General features: G+C 45.6%; 1 protein-coding gene and 1 long non-coding RNA gene across 4 annotated transcripts in view; one reads left to right on the top strand and one right to left on the bottom strand.

The window, feature by feature from the left end:
- Window positions 1-23712, bottom strand: part of SDK1 (sidekick cell adhesion molecule 1) — a 384634-nt gene that overhangs the window by 26485 nt on the left and 334437 nt on the right. For all 3 annotated transcript variants that reach the window (XM_058850018.1, XM_058850019.1, XM_058850017.1), the window contains 5 exons: window positions 21526-21627; window positions 6605-6720; window positions 4721-4907; window positions 3853-3990; window positions 698-859 (listed from right to left, as the gene is read on the bottom strand). In XM_058850018.1, coding sequence (XP_058706001.1) covers window positions 698-859; window positions 3853-3990; window positions 4721-4907; window positions 6605-6720; window positions 21526-21627 — 705 coding nt within the window. The remainder of the gene's footprint in view (window positions 1-697; window positions 860-3852; window positions 3991-4720; window positions 4908-6604; window positions 6721-21525; window positions 21628-23712) is intronic.
- LOC131584673 (uncharacterized) lies at window positions 858-8023 on the top strand. Its single transcript, XR_009278779.1, has 3 exons — window positions 858-942; window positions 3387-3583; window positions 6795-8023. It is a non-coding gene; the product is annotated as an uncharacterized LOC131584673 (long non-coding RNA).

The following is a 23712-nucleotide window of genomic DNA, read 5'->3' as shown; positions in this document are numbered from 1 at the left end:
TTAGAAAGGATTCCTGATCTACACTTGGTCTGTGGTGGGAGAGTTAGGCTGTGGAAGTGGGAAACAAACAAAAATCAGAGCTGTGGCCACTGCACCGATGCTCTGTGACTTACCTAACAGGTTGATATCATTGGAGGGCATTTACCTTGTTGGATTATCTGTTTACCAAAGTCACTGATCAAATGGGAAAACCAGCTCTTTTGGGTACAGGCCCTGAACCAAGGGGGGAACGTTGCCCCTGCAGCTGCTCTTGACACAGCAGGAAATCCACAGATCTCTCCTGCTGCATAAACCAACGTGTCAGGAGAGAAAAATTGTAAATTCTTTTTGGTTTTGCATCCAGGAACCTCTGCTGGCTTCAGCAGCTACTCCAGTTCTGCCTCCCACTGCAGAGCAGTACAGTCAGAATTATGCACTGCTCTGTCAGGCTGCAGCTCGGAAATCCCTGGCTGGCCTGTTTGCATTATGATTTATTCACAGTATTTTGTTTATTCACATTAGACTTCTAGGTTTCAGGAAGAAAAAGGAAACATGTTTTTCGAGGCAGTTGTGAAACACACTGAATCACATCCCGTGACTCAGCTTCTCCTTGGAGCTGGAAACTCACGTGAAGCCCTGAGTGCAGCAGTCCCTGCTGGTGGCCTGTGTTTGTAGAAGTGATCTGTGACTTGTGATTTGTTTTTACAGACCCCCTCACCTTCTGCTGGCCCAGCTGTGATGTTGGCTTGCAGCTCAGGTCCATAGGCGATGGTTCGGGCTTGCACTCGGAATAAATAGGTCATGCCCTTGGTGAGATCCCGGACCTTCAGCCAGCGCTGCCAGTTCCCCTTAATGTCCACAGTCACCACCTTGCTCACCCCTGGAACAGCCACACAGAGAAAAAAATAAGAGGGAGTTTCAATGCAAAAACAGAAATCAAGTGGAGCTTATTACATCTAGATGGTAAGTAAAATCATCTAACAGTTTGCTAAGAAAGTATTTCTTACAATTAGCAGGAGTTTAAGTAGTGATAATAGGCAATTTTCAGCACTGATAAGTATAATTAGAGTTTAAGCTTGATAAGTGGGTACTGACAAAGGAAAAACCTTACAACACAACTGGGAAATTACCAAGAGACTACATGTAACTTCACTAATTATTCTGGGAAGAAAGAAGGAGGTAAACGAAGAGGAGTGCACATTCCAGATTGCTTCCCAAGCAAGCATTTCTCCATTGCTGCTTCCCCAAATACCCTGCAACATGGTCTGGAGGAGGAAAAAGGGTCAGGTTTGTCCCATTCATCTCATCCTGCCACATCCACCATCCCATGTGGATGCAGAGTGAAGGATGAACCTTGGGGCTACAAACGCCACGACAACAGGGGATGCAACCAAAGCATTGGGAGCTTAAACAAGGCTGGAGCTGTGACTTGTGTCTCACTCTTCTCACTCTCTCAGAATTTTTCTTACAGGGATCAATTAAAATCAGAGTTGTTCCCTTCACCAAGGTTCATAGCTAGTTTCACCTTTAGGTTCTCAGTGCTGCATAATGGACCGAGAGTGGTTTGAAAACAAAAAATCTGGCTTTCACTGAAATTTTCTAGAAATAAGTCAAAAGAAAGAATTTGATTTATAAAAGATTTTACAGAATAGAAAGTTCAAATTTAGAGTGTATTTCTGGTGGTTTTTTGGGTCTGTATATGTACATGACACATTTCAAATCAAGAAGGTAGGAAGCAGAAGGGTTTTCCCACTAGAAATGGCTGCCTGCTAGTTTATCTTTCCAAAAAATGCAGAAGGAAGATATTTTCAATCCAGATGCTTATTTTATGCAAATCAAGATGATGCTTTCAGTTTTAATCACTTAAATAAAAAGTAATGTCCAAGTGATTTCTGTTCAAAGTCTTCTTCCAGATACGATTTATAACTCAGGGAATCTTTTCCTTGGCTAACGAGGATGCAGTAAAAGTGCTCCCTCCTTCCACAGGTGAACTATTTCATTTCTCTGAGACAAATCAGGAGGCATTTGTCATTTTCAAGTTATGTTCCAAAAAGAAAAAGGGAAAAAAAAAACAAACCTGTTGAAAAAGGCTCTGGGGCAATTTTGTTGTCTATTATTGTGTAAAACTTAACAGTGTAAAGCTTAAACAATAAAAGGTCAAGCAGGGATAAGACTGTGCTAAAGAACAGAGCACTGCTGGAAAGCTTGGAAAAATGGGCAGGTAAGTGGTGGCTGATGAGTGGGAAGGCAGAAGGTGCCACCACAGGAGGATGCTCAGCCAAAAATCAAGGATGGGTGGAAAGTCAAAATATGAGAGAGAAAAGCTCCAAAAGAGGGTCCAGTCCATCCAGGTTGGTGCACTGCAGTGCTCACATGGAGGACATTTACTTGAGAGCTGGACTTGATAATCCATGTGGGTCCCTCCCAACTTGAAATATTTGTGAGTCTGTGAAAATGATGGCATCAGGGAAGGGATTCTTTTCGTGGCAGGAGAATAAAAATTTTTGCTGGAAGAAAAATGTTGGCAAAAGAGCAAATGGTGGGTAAAGACTGGAAAATAAATTTAGGCAAATATTTTGCATCACCATAACCTCCCTGCTCACATCAGAAATCTTCCAGAGGGGAAGGGCAGACAAGCTGGAGTCAGAGGCAACACAGGCAGAGGTGGGGAAGAGAAGAAAGGATAACAAAGGTTCTGAAGGATGTTAAGTCACATACATGCATAGAAAACATGATTTGACATTTCCATATTTTCAGGGGCAAAAAGTATTCTAGAATATTGTGTAGGAATGAAGAAAAGGGAGGAAATGCCCAACCAGCCTGAACCTCCTGCATACCCTGTGCACATTTCTTGGCCAGAATTAGAAATGCTTCCTGTATTAGCTCTTTGTGCTCAGACCTGCCAGCCATAAAGGCTGACAGTGCTTTTATTCTGGTGTTTTTAGTCCTGAGTTTAACTTTCTCTGTGCATGAGACATGGAATATCCAGACAATATAGATCATTATTCCTTACAGGAGAAGCAAATACAAGTGATTGATATCCTTATTTCTTTGGAAAAGAGTTTAAAATGGATTGGCAATGGCTGAAATTACTCTCCCTGCTGTCACGCTGCCAAAGCTGGACATCCTATTGAACTATTGGCAATCTACCAGGAATTTAAAAATATTAATAAGGCCATCCACAAACTATGTCATCTTTTCTAATTCACCTTTGGAATGAATTTACATTTGTTTTCAGAGAAACTGCCAAATCCTTCTCTGTTGCTGTTCTGGCAAATTAATGGAACGTTTGTGGCCAGGACATTGTTGTGGTTTAAGTGAACTCTAGTGCTGGGTTAAAAATGCTGCCTGAAAACTCCGTGTGAAGAGACACGAGCACGTCTCTGTCCTGTTATCCTCCCTCACAGCAGCGGTGCTGCCAGTGATGACCGGCACATTTGATGCCTGGGCAATCTCTGTGATAACAGAAGTGACACACAATGTGATAAGCAACACAAATGTGCCTGACAACTATTCTGGGATGGAGCCTACTCAGCAGTTTCAAAGGCAACACATCTCCACAATCAGGCACTCCCAGGCTGAGCTTCCTCTTCGCCCAGACCAGGTAATGACGGCTGTAAAATGACTTTTCAAATCACACAGGCTATAGTTTGTGCAAGAAAATGACAGAAGACAAGACAAAAGCTATATTCCACAGTATTATGGCTCGCTGAAGCGTTTTGGCAAAAGTGGAATTGTTTTATTTACCCTTTGCCACCTGGCTTCTCTCGGAAAACGGCAGGGAGCAAGTAGGAAATCAGGCAGAGATGAAAGGTCCTACAGTACTATTGTGTCATTTCCCCATGAATATGTATGATCAGAGGTCTTTCTTACCCTGGACAGGAGCCAGAGGCTCGTAGACGACTCGATAACCCTGCAGGACTCCATTTGCTGCTGCTGGCTCGCCCCAAGACACGTTGAGGGTAGTGCAGGTGATTTCAGAGAAGGCCAGGAAGCTGGGAGCACTGGGTGCTGAAAAGGATTGCACACAGATTGAATTGCAGCAGCAGCAGTCAATCTGATATACATATATATTATATAAAACATTGCTTTATTTGCCCAGCCTAAATCTAAAGGAAACAAGCTGAGAATTGGATTTGTCAGTTGTATCCAAATGTTCCATAATCAGTCAGAAATGTAGCCTGTCCTAAAAATACAGGCAGTCAGCTGCAAAACTGAACCTCCACAGCAAACAAGGAGACAGGGCATGGAAGGGAAGGGCCCTCAGAAGGGAGCCACCTCCTTTTCACAGCCAGCACCAAGGGCATTGCCTTCACCCTGTGCCAGAGCATTCCCAGCCCATCCAGCACAGGGACTGCTCAGCCAGTCTGGGAGGCTGCTGATCAAGCTTTAAAAAAAAAATAGGGAGGAATTTTAAAAAGCATGCTAACAATCTCACAGGAACATCAGAGCAACTTCCAGGCACAGGAGATGAGTTCCTTCTGATCTCCAGGTGTGGCAGCAGAAACCAGAAACAGAGCCACAGACTGTTTCCTTCTGGACCAGCTTAGTTTAGGGGCTGGTCCTTCTGCCACTCCGTTCTCATTTCAGCTGTACCACTCCTTTTCCTCACACTCCACCAATCTGATGCTTTTTTCCCTGCTTTCAAGACCCCTACAACCCAAATCCAAAGAGCTGTGCCCTCCTGCACGCCCCCATTTCCCCTGGTGTGTGCCCAGGTGAGCAGGACAAGGTCCCGTACCCGCCTGGTGCGTCCTGCCCGGGGCAGGGCTGCTCCGGGGGCCGTCCCCGGCCGCGTTGAAGGCGGAGATGCAGACCAGGTACCGCGTGTGGCTCGTCAGGTTCTTGAGCCGCACGCTCGTCTCCGGGAGGAACAGGACCTTCACCTTCTCCGTGTCGTTCAGAGAGTCGCTCTCCCAGTAATAAATCTGTTGGGACAGCGAGATGGATCCCAGCATTATTAAGGTTGGAAAAGGCCTCTAAGATCATGAGTCCAACCATGAGTCCCCAGGTTTGCCACTAAACCATGCTCCCAAGCCCCACATCCACTCGCCTTCGGAACACTTCAAGGCTTGGTGATTCCACCACCTCCCTGGGCAGCCTGCTCCCATGCCTGACCACGCTTTCTTTTGGAGAAATTTTCCCAAATATCTAATTGGAGCCTCCTCTGGCACAACTGGAGGGAATTCCCTCTCATCCTGTCACGTGTTCTAGTATATCCTAGACCTAGAAAATATTTGACCATTGCAGCTACAAAACAACCATAAAGGCAGTGTAATCTTTCCCTGGACTCCTCTGCTAGTTGGGATACTCTGGTTTATCAGCACATGCCAAATCTTTTCCTTAGCAAATTCCCCTGAGTCCAATGAGACCACGTAGCTGAGTACATCACCCAGAAACAGAGTGAAGGCTGAAGAATATGGCTTAATGACAGCAGGTATGAGCTGCCAGGCTTCAGTGAGGACAGGTCAGTTTAAACACTCCCTGCAATGCAAGCTGCCTGTCAGCAATTGGCATCCTGATGGTCCACAACTCCCCTCTGCACCCTCACAGCAGTCACACCACTGGTGTTCACAGCACAGCCCAGCCCAACCAGGAAAATGCCCTCCTGAAGAGGGTAACAAAGATTCTCCCTAAAGTTCCTTGAGGTGCTTTTGCCCCTTCTTCCATTACATAATTTTTACCCTGATGCCATAAAATTAGGCTTTGGAGAAGTTGTTTCCAAGTGGAAAATTGGTGCCAGCCCTACTTATTGGACAAGCCTGGCAGTGAGAGCATTACAACAGGCCAAAGCAAGCCAGAGAGCTGAGAGAACAAGCCAAGGCAAGACTCCACCTTGGCTCTCCAAGCCAAGCTGCTGAAGCCATCTATAAACGTACAAAAAGGAAAGGACAGGGATTGATATATAAGGATGCTTGTTGCTGCCAAGAAGGGATGCCAGATTATTCACATTGGCTTGGCTTTCCTTCACTTATGGATCTAAATTCATGGAGAGAGGCAGAGCCAGACACTGAACCCAAGCCAAGCTCCAGTGTTTGTAGACTTGCCCATTCCCACTCTCTGAGGGTCCATTCTCATGCTGGAGATGCTGAGCAGCGTGTCTCTGCAACGTGCTCATCTCCTGCAAACCAAACGCAATTAATACTCTGATTTAATTTTGTTAGAGTTAAGGAAATAAAACAATGCTTCCAAAATCTGACCTGGCTCAGGCTTCCAGGTGGGAGAAAGTTCTGCTCTTCCTAAAGACTTGTAGCATTTGATAGAGGGAAAGCTCAGTTAATTTTCTTAAAGACATTTCTTGCCCCCAGCTCTTGTGTATCTGTGTTGCTTTTTGGAGTAGATATGTTGCCTGCATAAGTGCAGCTGCCTCCTTATCTGCATTCCCTGTTTCCCCATGCTCTCCTTCTCCATAAATAACGACACACTCTCCCTTTTCTCTCCTCCCCCCTCCCAATCTCATTCTCTTTCTTTTGGTTTTGGGACTTGCTGCCGTTCCCTACTGCAGCCTGAGCGCTGTTCTAATTTGCCTTATGCGGCAAGGGCGACTGCACTTTGTAGAGCTCTCTCACAAGTAAATAGCAATGCCAAGCAAGATAAATGAAAGCAGTAGAAACGGGAGGATTGCCTTGTAGCCTTGGATGTTCCCGTTCTGGCTGTCGGCAGGAGGGGGGTCCCAGGTGAGCTCCAGCTGGCTCGCGGAAAGGGAGTGGACTTGGATGTTCTGTGGGGCCAGCGCCGGTGCTAGAGAGGAAGGAGGACAGAAGAATTAACAGTGACAAGCAGAATTAGCTCATATCCAGGTTTTTCATTTGCAGAAAGACCCAGGACAGACTCTGTTTATGCCACAAGTCAGCAGTGAGCCAGCCCCAGGGTATCTGCGTCATCGGGACGTCTCGGCGCAAGAGGAGTGAGGAGCAGCTGAGCCTCGGGACGTGGTTGTGCTCTGCTCCACGCAGGCTGGCTTAGATACTGAATCAACTCAATCCTCCCAGCAGCTTTGGAAAAGAAAGGAAAATTTTGCCTTGGTTCCCAGGTAGTTTGGGGCTCACCTTTAGCAGTGGCCAGTGCTCCTGATCGGCTGTTCCTGGTGAGCGAGGCAGCCCCTGCCACCATCAGCTCAAATGCCACTCAGCAGCAGGACTTTGGGCCAAAATACTGCCTGAAATTACCTCCAGACCCAGTCAGCTGCTAATCAGTTCACTAACATTTTATGTGTGACAGAATGACTTTTAGTTTGCTACTATGACTTTTTGTTAGCTCCACTTTGATTACACCTTCACATGCACACACCGACCCTCTTTGGCTTCTGATGACATTTCTTGTTTGCATTGTGCTCTGCTAGAAAACCAACTTTTGAGTGCACCTGGGTCACTCCATCCCTTCCCTTTGTCAGGATCCAACTTGGTGCAGGTGGATTTTCCTCCCCAGCAGCTACTGAGGACGCTCTGTTCTCCCGACCTGCTGTCTGAGCCTCCGGCAGGTTTTAACAAAGCAGCTCCTCCTGTTCTGTTCACAGAGAAGGTGCCGAAGCGTGTCCTGCTCAAACTCCAGAAGTGGGGAGAGAAAGGCAGGGCAAAGGCTACACTTCTCCTTTCTTTGTGTTCATGGTGCCATAGCGTTCTGCCAGACCCCCTGAGAAAGTTGTCTCTTTTCTCTCTGCCCCTTTCTGGGCCGTAAATAGAAATGATAAAATATTCACCGCTTGCACTGGATAGCCCCGGTTAGCCGCTCCTCTGGAGACTTCTTTCTTAAGAGAGAATGACCTTCATAAGCCACACTTTTCTACCAATACTCCCTCCCCCCAGAGTTATAAAATAAAAAAGTAATTAACACCCACTCAGCCTGACACCAACTATTTATTTTGTTCTAACTGTGTGGTTTCCATATTATCACTGCCCACCCTGCCGTTAATGGAAATGTTAATAACCAGCGCCAGGTTGTTGTGACAGATGCTTGGGCTCATTATCAGAAATTCTTATTTACCGCTCCATTAAACGACAGAATCGCACAAAAAAACAATTCAATCAAAACTAACTGGAGGAATTTTAACAGCCACATTAATAATCCAAAACATAAATAAAGTTAATGTCTTTTGCATGTTTGCCATCGGCAACTCCATTGCAAAATTATTGCCATACAATTAAAACGTGAAAGGTAAAATTGAAAATAGCCTTTGTCCCAGGGCTCAGTTAAAACTATTTATTTATTGTGGGTTTTTTTTTGTTTCCTTTTTGGCTGGATGGCAAATACATGAGGTGACAGTGACCATCAGTAAACCCCAGCTTGGTCACAAGGGTGCACTTGTCTAATTATTGCCCTACCTTCTGTGCTCGCTGCTTGGCTGCTTGCCCTCAGTGCAAGGGAGCGCTGTTAGGGACCAAAAACCTCAAGATTTGGAGAATTTCACAGCACAAACCATAACGTGAGGCCAAACTGATCACAGAGAGCACAGCTGAAAACACATCCCAGAGATGTGCCAGGATGACACGCTCAGGGAAACAGGAACATGTACAATCACAGAGGAAAATGGGTCCCTTTAGCAGTGTATTTCCTTTCTAGGGAGTGACACCACTGTCAGTCCTGAGCTGACAGCTTCACAGCGCTCTCAACACCCAGCTCCTACAAGAGCAGCACCTACAAGAGCGTTTTTCTTTGGATGCCATGCGCCAGCCTGGAACAAATACTGCTTCTGAGACGTGACCATCAGAGGAGACAGCGAGTACAACCCACTGCCAGAAAAACACTGCTTTTCCTCAACCCCTTCATGCAGCACATGTAAGACACACAGTGGTTAAAACCTGCCAGTGATAACTCTGCGCTGACACACTCGCGACTGGAGCTGCACTTCTGCTGGCACAGTGGCGGAAAATTTGATGGGAGGAACCAAAAAAAAAGTGTGGAAAAAGACATTTCTCTTCACTACCCCAGAGCCTCCAGGAGATGCAAATTGTTTGGTTTTGTACCCTGTGAGTCTGTCCTTCTGTTCAACTTTCAAAGGCTGATGTGTCTCTCCTCCTCTAAGCACAGATTTCTTGTTGACAGCGAGGGACAGCAGAAGAGTGCTGCTGCCGCTTGATGTGGCTCTGTGCCGACAGCACGTTCCATTAAGGGTGAAGTGAAATACTTCAAAAAGAAGGAAACACATCCCTGAAGACCCCACCTGTTTGCAACCCCAAATCATTCCGTGAATATATGGATAGCCTGTGCCAATAAAAGCAAGTGCACTTTAAAGGTGAATTCAAAAGGCTTTTTACCTTCTAGGAATGCACTTCAAGATTACTGAGCTCGGAATTTTTCATGGCTGTTGAAATCTCAAATACATAAAAAGCAAGGTTAGAGCTGCATACCTCACACTGCTTTAGGTGTTAGTGACATTATCAACTATAGCAGGAGCGACACAGACCCCCGAGGGTCCAAACACAGCTCTTGGCAGGTGGAAAGCATTTCAGTTTCCCTGAAAAAAAACATCTGTGTACTCATGAAGGCAAATTCTGTGCACGTATCCTGCCTTGGAATCTCATGCAGATATTTGTAAACATTTCTTTTCTTATCTGATTTCAATTTACCTTTGAGATTGTCTCCTTGAAACTCTCTCTTTGCAAGAACGTAAGGAGAAAGACTGAGCAGGTTGTGTAGTAATTAGTAACAAATAGTAACAAATATGGGCTGGGCTGCTGTTGGCAGGATCACGTAAAGACAACAAATCTATCCAGAAACGTGGTGAGAGTGTCAAAACGAGCCCATAAATAAAGTTACACATCTAAATCCACATTTAAACATATCACTGCCCTCATTTCCCAGCTGCACTGAGCAGCCTCTGCTCTCACTGCAGGCAATTTGAGCTTGCAAATGCTTCTAACCTTTAAAGTGAAGGTGCTTTAAATCCCCAGTGGCCTCCCTGCTCCAGAGCTCTGTCTCTGCAGAAGGTTCACCCCAGCTCTTCTCACTTGGGATATTTGTTCTCTGGGCTGTGTGGCACCCAGAGCTTTCCATCACTATGGAACTACTATTCCTTTTCCCAGTGACAGTCGCCACGATGCTCTGTGGCACAGGTAGGCTACAAATCCTTGTGATTTATTGGGCAAACTTGATAACTGGTTTTGTGAAGCATTCCTCACTGCTCTTATACCTGCTCCAGTTTCTGGGTAGCAGAGGATTTCTCCTCTACTGGTTTTCTAATTGTTTCTGCAGTGGCAGTGTTACTGGCAGGACATTCACAGACAAGTTTGGGGAAAGATTTCCTGTAATTTTCTGATACTTACATGCCATTTAAATAAATAAGCAGGCCAAAAATGAGGAGAAAAACCCAGTGAAAGAGACTGGAGGATTTCCCGTGCATCAGCTTGATCCCTAACAATCCCAAGCATATTTCTGTTTTGTAAAGACCTCTGATCCTTTTCTATGTAGCAAGTGTTTCCCCCCAGTTCTTCAAAGCATGACTTGGAGAACATGCCTGCCTTTATTCCCTAGTAATCAATATGTTTGCATTTTGGTGTTAGTACCCAGAGGCCAGAATCTCATTGCACAATGTGCTTCATAAACACAGAACAAAGACACAGCTCCAGGCCCCCAAAGCCTCTAATCTGTCTCCACATTACAATGGAGGGGTGGCTGCAGCATGTTCTGAGTATCAGCTGTAATTTTATCTACCTAGTGATTAACAGCAAGGGAGAAAGCACAGCAATATTTCAGTTCAGCTGTGCTGATGGGGAAATCTTGCACACCTGAGCCTCCAAAGTTTACACACTGATTCCAGTCATGGAAAATAGAGCTGAAAGGGTTTGGAGAGGACTCAGACATCCTTCTCCTGGGTCACACTGGGATCAGATCACTGGTCAGATGTGCACGTAATCTCAATCACTGACTTCTTTCTGGATTGTGCTGTCATTCCCACACAAACTCTGCCAGCATCTCTCTACTTTAACAACCCTTAAAATAGGGGTTTGTGTAATACCCATACTTTAAACAAAATAGGGATATCTATAATATAACAATAACTCACAAAATAATTATTGTATTATTCTTTTTGATGTCTAACCTAAACCATCCTCACTGTATTGCAGTTATATCCCTGCAGTGACATGGAGATTGCTTCTTCTTCAGCTGCACCCACTGCCTTCAAGTCACAGTGTAGATAAGCAATAGTTTAGTGGATTCTAAAGCCAAACACAACACAACAAACAGAAGGTCACCAGACAAAGCAGTGAAACTGATCTGCAGAACAGGCAAAGTGGAACACAAGGGGGTTTCCTGCAGTACAGGCTTAGAGAAGAAATGTGAGGATGGCACCTCCCAGGAATGACCAAAAAGGTGGATCTGCAGATGTCTGCAGTCACTCCTTGCACGAAGGAAAAGTGGCATGAGAGAAAAATGTTCAGTGTTTACTGGCCATTTTCTCACAGTCTGGGAAGGAGTGGTGGGAGGGTTGGAGCTCTGCGGTGCAGCAGAGCCTCGGTGCGTCAGGAATGCTCCTGAGTGATGCTGATTAGCTCAATGACAATTAGTCAATTGTGCTTCAAAACCAGCTACTGCGAAGCTGCTTTCCACTGTGACAGAACACCACAAGCTATATTTAGAATGTAAAACACACTTCCCACTAATTTCTGGCTCTTTTAGGCTGGGCTTCAACTCCTGATGGAAGGCTGTGCGTTTTCCACGGGCTGCGCTCTCTGTGGTTACTCAGATGTGTTTCAGAGGCACCAAGAGAGGCAGAGCCACATTCCAGGGATGTGGGTCTTAACCCCTCCAACACACTCCATCTGCTACGTGTGGCCTGAGTGCTCCTGCCCTCTTCCTTGGCTCCACTGCTGCCCTGCCAGGCTTGTGACACTCTGACTTCATCAGGCTTGTGGCACCCTGAGACATGAAATGAGCCTCAGCCAAGGAGCAATCTGGTCTCCACATCATTGAGATGTTCAACTGGATGGGGGAGGAGGCTAAAACAGCTGTTCAAGCCAGGTTTTAGTTGGAAATATCCCTTTCCAAGGGATATTGATGTATCTTGATTGGCATACAAATATATGTATAGATCAGTGTAAGAGAAATTGAAACATCTCCTCATGTACCAGTGGAAGTGAAGACAAGAAGAACTCGAAGAACATTTCTCTCACCTTCATGAATGCTGATGAAGACAGAGCAAAAATGCAAAAATAGAAAGACGTAGAATAGAAAGACAAAAAAGAGAAAGACAACCCATTTTAGTGGAGAAGAAAGGGTAAAGAGGAGAAAGTGAACAGCTGTCAGGATAAGGGCTTTGGGAGTCTGGAACACCTGCAGTTGTTTTACTCTGGCCATCTTGTCTGGGTAGGCAAACACTTGGCTCTCTTTGCATACCACATTTAGTACAGTAGCTATGTTTTGTCACATCAATTTTTTAAGGGTATTAAAGTCATGAAGATACATAAATTAAAGCAGCTGCAAAGGATCCCCAAATGTAACATCCCCAGCTTCTATGCTGAGCACTGGGAAGCTTCCCAACGTTGGCACAGGTATCTTCAGCACCTGCAGAGATACAGGAGGGAGGGGGAGTGGAGGGAGGGAAAGATGACATTCCTGCAAACTGAACTCCTGCAAACTGAAGTGAAACAAGGACTAGAAGTGGAGTCTCTTTTCCATGGACACAGATCTAGAGGCTTATCTGCCAGTGCCCTTTTTGAAGTGAGGAACCATTCTCATCCTGTTCCTCGCTATCTCTTACAGTGGTGGTGAAAAGACTTGCTGTGATCCCTAATCTTTTAAAGTGGGGTTTGTATTTCCCATGTGAGTGAGCCATGTGCAATCTGGGAATTTCACGGGGCAGACATGATCTGGGTGATAACAACCATGGCAAACCTCACAGAGTAGTGCTGTGAAAGAGGCTGCAAACAAAACCTACACACTTTTCTTTTGCTGAATTCCACAGTTCTACTTAGCAAACAGCACCCTAAAACAAGCTATCACATTGCATACTGAGATTATCCATCAAGGAAGTGAGAGAGCCTGGCCCAAAAGTAAAATCCTCACAGAACTGTCAGACTGCCTCTGGGAAGGGTGTACAGGTAGTTAAAACAAGAAAGGGGTGAATAATAAAATGAGCTTTTCCCTCTATTTCTTTCATGTCAGCAAGGATATGATCACACCCAGGCAGACAGCCCGTCAGTCAGCAGAGATGGGCCAGGAGCAGGAGCAGCAAGAGCCTGCCAGCATTTGTATGCACAAACAGCCACAGGCACAAACCTGCCAGCTAAAACCCCCTTCTCTTACACCCATGCAAATCAGGGGTAGCTGCTGCAGCCCCCTGTCCCTTACATCCATGCACACGGGGAGAAGAAGAGCATTGAGGAGCAGAAGCAGTTTGTAAGGAGAGCAGTGCCAGCTCTGATGAGGGCAGGAATCACCCCCAGGAGGTGCTGAAGGTTGTTCAAGGGATGGTGAGGAGCTGCTCGTGTCTGATCCTCTCGTGTGCACTGAGGGCAGTACAGGGTGGGAAAGCACTGCCCTCCACTCTCTTACAAGTCCACCCATTGGAGAGGCAAAATTACTGATTTCAGACTATTTCCTCACACTCTCCAGGACCCAAAATTCCTCCTCCTCTATTTATAGTCATGTTCCACTTACTATAATTTGTTAATGCCACATTTGAACATCATAATACCACAAGTTCATGGCAGCTGACAAAAGCACCCACTTCATATCCACCAACAGCAATGGCAGCACCTACTGATCCAATCCTTCTGCTTCACTGCAGCCAAGAGAGCGTATCAAATAATCTCCACTGGGTTTGCCATCTACCAAATGTCAAAAGCTAAATCAGAAAAAAGTCAAAGGGCACAGGTGAGATCTGCCCCCGGAATAACCTTTCACTGTGGCTTTAATGCCAGTTTGGGTAGCTGACCCCCACGAGGGATTAATTTAGGATTTACAGATTGCAATGGTCAGGGAACTCCAGGGAGCCCACAGAAGTCTGTGTTCTTGTGCTCCTGGGGAGAGAGAAATTAAATTTAAATTTTCTTGACTCTCAGTGAGAGTTTTCTCTTTTCTTTCTTTCTTTCTTTTTCATCCCCAAGATCATCGCTGTGGTTTTACAGCCCCATTCCATCTCAGTGCCTGGACTGCCGCGGCCAAGATATTTTAGAGTATTGCTAATTCATACTCAAGAAAAACTGGCAACTTTTTTTGTTTTCAGTCTACAACTGGAAACCTGAAAAGCCTTCACTTCTGTGATTGACGACGGATACAGCAAACAGATGTCAGAGAAGAAAACCAACTGTGTTTCTCCACAGCTGGCTTCACAGCAAAGCTGTACAGAGGAGGCAAAGCCACGGGAGTTGAGACCCATATGAAAATACTTACGGCACAAATTTTGCTCACATATCCCAGGATGACTGCAAACAAGCAGAGCAGGACTGCACAATTAGGCAAAATAGGAATTTGGCTGCAAATATAACCCTTTAGTCAAAAGCACTCCAACTCCAGCTTGTGCCTGTTGGAATAGGAGTTATCAGCCAGGGGCTTCCCCACTTCTTTACCAGGGCGATTTCTGGTTCATTTGACTTTACTACTGATTGCTCATGTTTTTTGAAAGGAAGGTTAATTCCTCTGCTTTTAATGGAGTGGCTGTGCTGTTAGTTCAGTAAAGCTTTGCATACACGATCAGGCTTCTCCTCCCTGCGCCCTGTGCTCAGTGCAGGGCTGGCCCTGCTCTTCACAGCCCATAGAACACCGCAGCACAGCGGCTCATCTGTCCTTCCCTCCCACCAACTGCAGCACTGAGCCACCAGCCCTCACCATCAATTTGGGCACGGGAACCTGCCCGTCTCGGGCTACAGAAGGTACCAAAAAATCAGCATTAAATGGTCGGGGTTGTGAGTTCATCAGCAGAGCAAAGCTGGCAGTCAGAGCCCAGCACCTCCCAGCCCTGCCCGGCCAGGGACGAGCCGCAGCAGCGCATCAAAAACCGCCGCGATTTTTTGCTAGGACAGAAAAAACATCTTTCCTACACTGAGACGTGATAAAAAGAGGCAATTAGACCCGAGCTAAGCAGGAGCTGCCGCACTGCATAAAGCATCGTGCTGTACCAAAGGCTGCTGATGACCAATATTAACAATTTAATGAGCTGTTAATGAGGCGCGCGTTCGGCTTTTACTTGCAGCACGAAAACATTGCAAATCATTTTAGGGAGCTTCTGGAGTGTCAATGGAGAATTAAAGATGTCAAATAAGCCCATCAAATCTATGTCTCAATCTGGACACTGCTTTCCAGTGCATTCACTTAAAATTCCTTCTCCTATATGGTAGAATAACTTGCTTTGACAGCACTACGACTCTCAGACTTTGCTTCCTTCTGCCTTGACATTAGATTTCAGTCTCCAGAGAGCTGCAGGGATGTCTTTTTGACATGTTGACATTAAGGACACTTCTTCCACAGACTCACACTGGCACGGTTACTTTCTGTCTTGCCATTGTAAGAGAAGCTACTGAGCTAAGCTACCAAATCTGGAAGTCTAATTAGCAAACCTTCTCATCATCTGTAAACAGATTAAGAATATAAAATTACCCTTAAAAAATAGTCAGTTTGAGTAGGAAAAGGAGCCAAAGGCTTACAGAGAAAATTCATTTCCATAACTCCCCAGCATTGTAACAATACCAGTAGCACACAAGCAGTGACTAATGCTTTAATGTGGGCACACTTCAGTTTGTTATTTTTTACTGTCCTGTCACAGCCCTGCAGGATTAGATCCCACACCCAAGTGCTATCAACACTCCTGTTACCTCCAGTGGAGCTGCACTGAGGGAAACAACAAATCCAAATTGGACTTGCTGCAGACAAGCCCTTAGTGGAGCCCCTGTACATAGAGTGAACTTGGAGAAGTTTAAAATCCACCAAGAAACACTGATGGGATGTGCCCAGTGGCCAATCCTGCTCTCAGAAATGGGATATTGGCCTATTGGCTTCCAAGAGAAACTGGAAAGAGGTTACTTGCCCAATCAAACAGGAAATGTATCACCACTTCTTTCTTTCCTTCCATCTTCCTACAGTTTGCCTTTCTTCCTCTGCTCTGGCTTTACTCTGTCTTTTTTACGCTGTTGGAGAACATGGCTTGCATTTTTAACTCCAAGCTGAGAGGAGACCTTCTCCTTCCTCAGAGAGAAAGTCCCTGGGACAGGATGGCAACCCAGCGTCTCTCCTGGAGCAGGGCATTCCCAGAATGAGAGGGTGAAGCTCATCCAGAACCGGGGATGACACTGGAACAGCTCTGCACGTTCTTTAAAGGGGAGGGGAAAAGGACAACCAGTTTCAAACACCCTGCTGTGCCCCAAAAGTAGCCTTTTGCTGAAGTCCAGATGTGTCAGCAATTAAAAGGCAAATACCCTATGATTTCAAAGGCTTGGTGCTTTTCAAGTGCCAAAGTTGCTCTTTGTTTAAAGTTTGAGCAAGTGAAACCAATAATTCATTTACCATTCTATTTCCCAGTAGCTTCCCTCCATCCCCTTTTGTTTATCCAGAGAAGATACCGTCCCCTAGGCTGACAGGTTTGCAGACTCCTGCAATGTGAAATGGCCATGATAATCCTTCTCTTCCCTTCTCCAGTGGCATCTGGGATGGCACTGCCCACCCAGCTCTTGCAGCTGTGCCAGCAGCAATGTGCTCCTATCTGCAGAGGCACAGCCAGCCCACGTGTCCCACTCAGATAGGGGAAAACAGCCAGGGGGCCATGGCAGGATGCAGGCTGCCAGCTGGGATGTGCTGGAATGTGCTGGAATGCTGTCATTCCTCTCGGAGGCTGCTACCAAGGAGGCACAGGGGACTCCACACAACATCTCCTGTGCTGTTTGGGGCAGGGGAGGAGGAAAATCTGCTGTGCTGTAAGAGAAAGGGGGCCCCCAGGCAGTGCTGAGGGATCCCCTTCTCCAGAAAGGGACTGAGATGACACCAGGGGGGAATCTGGAGTGCACACATAAAACAGTGAGGCCTGAAGGAAGAGATTAAAGCACCCAAGGGCAAAGGAGCCTTGTCCTGACAACTTTCCCCACCTTCAGCACAAAGGGATGCTGCCCCAGCACAGATAGCCAGCTAAGAAGGGGCAAGAGCTCTGTGCTGGAAGCAGTTTCTAAAGGGGAGCCAAGTACTTGGAATCAAGTCTTTGCTTCCTTACAAGGCTTCTTTATCATGGCTCGCTCTCTCAGTGCAGCCTTTTCTGTCCCAAACCTATCTTACTATTTTTAGTCTTGGGGCTTTCCAGGTGGTTCTTATTTCTGGCCTGCAAAATGCTGGAGACGGCCAGGCAGCTCCAAGTGCTGCCCCTGATGTTACTGGCAGAGCAGATCTTCCCTCCCTGTGTCAGCTATGGGTGAATAAAATAAAGTTTGTGAAGTCCAGGAATACCTGTGGAGCTGCAGGCAGGAGGGCAGATGAAAATAATTACACATCACAGGAAGAAATTTGGTGTCTGCTAGCTTTCCACTAAGAGGTGGGTTCAGCTTTTGAAGACAGGTAAGAAGCAGTCATCACTTTCCCATTCCTATTCTTTTCCAAGCTACAGTTCCACTTGGGAGAAAATGAGAGGGCCAGGTAACGTTTTCTGAAAGATGATGGTACAGGCCAAAGTGGCATTTAAATGGAGGACTTCTAAACAAAGGGATTTGTCTCCCAGCTCTTTTTACTCCTTGCCTTTCCCATTACAGAACCAGCTCTCAGAGATCATCATTAAAAAGAACAGCAACAACAAGCCGGCCTCATCAGTTCTTGTGAATTCTGAAGGTCACCAATGTCACCATCAGTTATAATGACACACATCACTCCCCTCTTCACACAAATGGATTTACAACCTGTTTAAAGGCTGATGTCTCTCGGAGCACTTCACCCCTTCTGCCACCCCCTCTCTGCACACACTCACTCTACTCCAGCAACAGCTGCTGGAAGAAATGATGAATTCCATTACTTTTCATCCAAAACAGCTTTGCAGTATATGGGAGAAGCACTGAAGGCTGCAGGCTCGTTAGCACAGGATTTGTATTGCCACATTTTACTTTATTCACCTTCCCAAATTAGGTGAAGCACGTCTGGCCCAAACCTGTGATTTCTGTTTAATTAAAATGCAGGTAGTGGAGTCTCCCGAACTCCAGAGCCCCCCACACAATCAGGTAGTGACAGCAACCTGGTAGAATAATGCTCTTGATGTAGTGGCTGCTCTAACAGAGTCTTAATTTCAGTGGAGCAGAACAGCACCTCTGGTAGCAGCTGCGTTTCGGGCTGGGATGAATATCAGTACCCAGCCTCTCGCTGAACACTCACTGCCTCCCCAATCAAAGCCAGCATCCCTGACAGCTGAACTGTTAAATGAATTAACAAGGCGAAAAGGGGGCTTGCCAGCGGGGCTGCGACTCCCCTCCTAATTTCTGCAAGTGGTGGCTTTCAATTTTTCTGTCATTTGTCAGGAGATGCACATGGTTCTCTAATGAGCAGGGCAGAGCTGCAGCCAGCTCTAAAAAGGCAGCATTAGAGGATCTTCTGAGCCTTGGAGGAGAGGGATGCAGATGCTTGAGGCAGGTGGGGGAAGGACACGGGCTCTGCTCCGACTGAACAGGCAGCACATCCTTCCCAGCTGTGCTGAGCTCAAGGACTCCCAGCCCGCTCTCCCATCTTGGGGAAGAGCTGCTCTCCACACCAGTGAGTTTTGCCAATATCCAGGCAGAACTCAAAATGAAGCCTTTGATCTTATGGGCTACTCAAAAAAGGAAAAGCATTTCCTCCACCTGTAGAATAAAATAAAAATCCCACCACCAAAAAACCCCAAAAGATCCAAACCACTGGCATCCAGCTTTGCTGTTCACCAGGCAAGTTGGGCTACAGAGGTCTTTCACTTATGTCTGGCTCATTGTTCTTTCCCAGAATTTCTACCTGCCCATCAGTCAGAGGCAGAGAAGACCTGCTCAGGCTGCCCAAGGGGGCAGTTGGCTGGAGCACAGCTCAAGAGCACTCCAGGGCTGGTGAGAAACTCCCCATTTGGGTATATTTTGCTAATTTAATTGGCAAAACTTGAAGAAGGTTCGTTTTAGTGACTTTTTCCCCCCAAGCTTTTCAGGTGGTTCCATTACCTACTGTAACTTTTATTGTAAAAATCCAGGTATGATCGTAGGAAAATTTTCAAATGTAACAGGGGAGAGCACAAGAGGGAGGGAAGGAATCACAGACACTTCTCCTTCTGCATCCCTCTGTAGGAGCTGAACAGCACAACCATCAGCAACACCAACACCCAACAGAAGTGGGTATTTTGACTGAACTGGCCTAAGCCCAGCACATTTCCCCAGAGGCACAAAGGCTGTATATCCCTTTTTATGAGCCAGAGAGGACTGTTCTCCCCTCTCCCAGAATTACTGCAATGCTTAGGGCAGAACAAGGCCCCATTTAACAGCACTGAGACAAGAGCTACCTGAGAGCTTCAGCCCAGGGACCGGCCACCTTCACTCACTCTGTACCCAGTGCTGTGCCTGTGTCAGCACTTACTGTTTACTGGGAAGCTTTTCTCTGTTTTTAACCTGGATGCCCCATTGCTGGAGCTGAGCATACCCATTTTTTTTCCAGCTTGCTGCTTAACTGCCTTTACCGTGGGTAAGAACATTGAGCAAACAATAACAGCAAAAACCTTGTATTTCCACAGCACACTTTAACTCAAAGGTGTCACAAATCAATTTAAAACTTAAATTGCAATACCATCTCCAATCACTTTACTCACAGTATAAATCACAGCCAGTTCTGGAGGTGGAAGAGGCAGTTATATAACAAAGTGTAATAACTTCACCCAACAAGAGTGAAAATCGACAGGAAGATCCTACATTCATCATCTCTGCTGTGTGAACCTGGATGGTCCCTTTCCAGAGGTAAATCCTGGAACTCCAGAACAACAGCCAAGTCACACACTACAACTTCAGACACACCAGTCCTGCCTGGGAAAGGAGGCCTCTTGGATATCAGAATCATTGAATTGTTTGAGTTGGAAGGGATCTTAAAGCTCATCTAATTCCAGCTCCCCTTCCTTCAGACACTCAGGGGTCCTGTAATTATCTCAGGGTCCTCTCAAGTCTGCCTCCTCCACTGCCCTGTTCCCTGAGTTATGATAGGAAGATCTGGACTGTGGGATTAAAAGCCACAATATAACAGCATTTTGTTGTTTTCCCCAGCTGATTTCTCATGCTGTGTACATGTGTATAAGTGCATGTGCTGGCTCCACTTGCAGCAGGGAGATACTCAGCTCTGAAACAAAAATGTATTTTGAAGCCAGATACAGTTGGCTCCACCTGGGACTTTCTTTGCTGCAGTTGCAGAAGTAAGTTGGAGCAGCAGCAAACTAGAAAAAAATGTAAATATTGCCAGCTGTCTCTCCAGGATGAGGCTGCTCTGATTAATTTATGATGTTTTCAAAGAAAGATGGTGAATGTTGCACCATATTTGAAATGAAAAGGTTAAGCAGAGTTTAAAAAAAAGCGCAGTAGAGTTCTTAAAAAAATGCGCTTTGCTTGGTTTTGAGCAATAGAATGTTTAATGACTAATAATGAAATGAATTGGTGCTGGCTTTGCCAGCTCCTCCATCCCACGGCCCTGAGACAGAGGAACAAAGTTCAATCAGCTCCGTGGCCAGGCCAAGCAACGGGAGGGTCGAGCTGCCTCCCCTTGTTCTGAGCTTCAAACGCTGCTGCTGCTGCAGAAACTGAGACCATGACTAACGAGGATTTCAGCGCCAGCCTGTCTCCAGCTGGGATCACCATAAACACAGCCCCGCTGGCAGGGCTGCAGGAGGGCATCAGCTATTCCAGTGCTGCCCTTCCCAGCTGGAGTTTCTGGGGGGACAGAGCGGCTGGGGGTTATCTGGCCTCTGACAAACCACCCGCTTCTCAAGGCACTCACAGGAGCGTCTGCTCAGCTCTTCCCTCCTGATTTCCACCTCCAGCCTTCCAGTGGGGGGATTTTAAAATGATCAAAAAGGACTCAGGCACCAGACCCAGAGTAAGGAAAGGCTGGAACAGTGTCACTGACTGGGTGCAGTGACAGTCTGCACATTCCAACCCCTGCCTCCAAAACCAGCATTAAACCAGACACGGCCATACACGAAAACACAGCCAGGTGTGGTGGCAGGCAGTGTCTCTACACAGAGGGTTATAAAATAAAAGAACCAGCCTTCCAAGTCTCCCTCGTTTTGTAGTTTTGTTTCTTTTCCCTTGTGGCTTTCCTGTGCTCCACTTTTCACTTCTTTAACTCGAGTCAATTTTTCCCTCAAGCTAATTTGGTATGAACAGTCATCTCCCTGCAACTTCAAAAATATTTTCTCTTCTTTCTTTCAAATGCCCTTTCTTCCCTCCTTCCACAGACCAACTGGTTTTCCAATGGCAAGAAACTGCCAGTGCCTATTTCAGGAGAGTGGGCAACAAAAAATTGTCAGCAATAACAACTGGGGAATTTTTCAAATAATCCCATTCCTAGAAAATTATTGAACATTATCTGGAGAATACTACAACATGCTGGTACTTAAAAAAAAAAAAAAAGAAATCAACTGATTTTCTTTTTACCTACCTGCTTCACCCACAAACACCTCCACTGGTGTGCTGGTAGGGCTCTCACCAATGACATTATATGCTGTCATTAGTACTTCATATCTCTTGTATTTCTTCAATTCTGAAAAAGATATTACATATTAATATTATCTATTATGATTTATACTCTATTACAGCTATCTTTTAGACTCCAACACCTCTTCATCTCCAGACTTGTCTCTCAGAAAATGTGGCAATAGAAGAGAACAATAGTACAATGTCTACTTCAATCCTTCCTGAATTCACACATCTCGACAGTATTTGCATCGTTTTGAATGATATTTGTGATGAAATGGCAGGATTTTCTAGTGTTTCCTCACAGTGTTGCTCCAGTAAGAGGAGTAATGATTTCTCTTGGAATATAGCCATTTCTTATGGATAACTAACTAGAGGAACATGTCTAGGTCATTCTTAAGTTCAGAAGATGGCAGGATTTGGCTTTGAATGTCACCGTAAGGTCTCATTTTGATCTGCACTGGTAGGAAAGAGCCTGCCTAGCCTTTGCCTAATCCCTGGAATGCTCATTTAGAGGGAATTTGGCAACTGCACTGCTCTAGAACAGCTGAAGCAGGTGCAGAGGGAGAGCTGCAGTGGGAATCTGGAGTTCCACTCCAGGTACTCCACAGGGATCTTCTCCTCCAACGCGACCACAGCTCGACCATCAACCACAATGAGACAGGAGAATTTGAAGGCTGGACTCCATTTAGCCACCAGGCAACAAATTTGTTTGCTGACACAGAGAAACTACTCTGACAGATAAGGCAGGAGAGTGAGAGCAGCATGAAAAAATCTAAAAAACCCAATTGTTTGTGGGTAATTAACAGACACAACCAGGGCGGAGCAGAATCACGTCAACGTCATTAGGGGAGGCAGCGCCTGAGCAGTTTCAGATTTTGCATTTTCAGGATGAAAGAATCAATCCCAACAGATATATTTATCATCTACAATACTTAACAGGGAAATTAGAGTAAGAGAGCAATCAATAATATAAATTGCCCTATTTAAATGAGCATTGAATTAAGACACGCATGGCCAGAGGTCCAAATTTCTCCCTTTGCCAATAATTTTCCCTGCTATCTATGAATCAGAGTCTCCTTAACTCGGGGGCTGACAGTGTGCCATTGGTTTGGTGAGGTTCAAAAAGCCCAATTAGGCAAGTTTGTCTAATTTCAGTGTTACAGAATCGTTTATAAATGTTGTGCTCCAATAGCTGACTGTGAGTTCAGCATCATTCCCCAGTCTCAGGCACACTGTGAATGATATCTAATATATCCCCATTTGTTTTTAATGTGATATCACTGAATTTGGATTGACTGCAAAAGATGGAGCAAGCAAATCAGAAATAACAGTGCCGAGTTAATAAACAAACAATAGTAAGATACACACATATAGTACTGGGCAGCTTGCACAGGGAAACTTTATTTTCTGCCATGAGAAGTCACAAGGGAGATTTTAGTGTTAACTGGATGTGGAAGAAAATGGAACACGAGAGTTCATGCATGCAACTTTCAGTGGGGATCAGGCTTCATTTTTTCTTTTTTTTTAGCCCATCACAATCTGTGACTCAAAAGCCTTGGGCAAAACCTATCTAGTGAACCATCATCACCACAAAGCAACTTGCCTTTTAACTCTGTCGAATGTTATTTTATTCATTTCCAATTGAAAACACCTCTGGAGATGCACATAAATTCATTGGGCCCTTTCTAAATTGGCTTTGTACTCCATGGAATGCCCGAGCATCGCAATGCTTGAATCATAGAACTAATGATGTGATACAGCTAAACTCAGATGGACTACAAAATATGTAGCAAGTGAATCAAAATTCATTTAGCATCAGCAATACTGGGTTGTTACAGTCAATAATGTTTTACCTTCCCAGCAGCCACATTTTTACAACAGCTACCTACTTGCATCATCGATGTCTCTGGGTGTAGGGGAAGCAAAGGCTTAAAGAAAAAGAAACTGGAGAAAGCCAGAGTCATTAATCTGTGTTGATTTCTGCTGGATCCACGGAGGAGAGCCACAGGAGTTTGCCCATGGTACATTCTGAACCATTACAAAGAGTCTCAACTGAAGGCAATGTGCACTTACGTGTTAATTCATACGTCGTTAATGCAGAGCTGCTGTTCACTGTCTTGAAGCTGCTTTGGGCTATTCAGGGTAAGCA

This window comes from Poecile atricapillus, chromosome 14 (genome assembly GCF_030490865.1).
Source record: "Poecile atricapillus isolate bPoeAtr1 chromosome 14, bPoeAtr1.hap1, whole genome shotgun sequence".
NCBI lineage: Eukaryota > Metazoa > Chordata > Aves > Passeriformes > Paridae > Poecile > Poecile atricapillus.
Note: the sequence above shows the minus strand (reverse complement) of the source record. Positions and strands in the feature narration are given on the sequence as shown.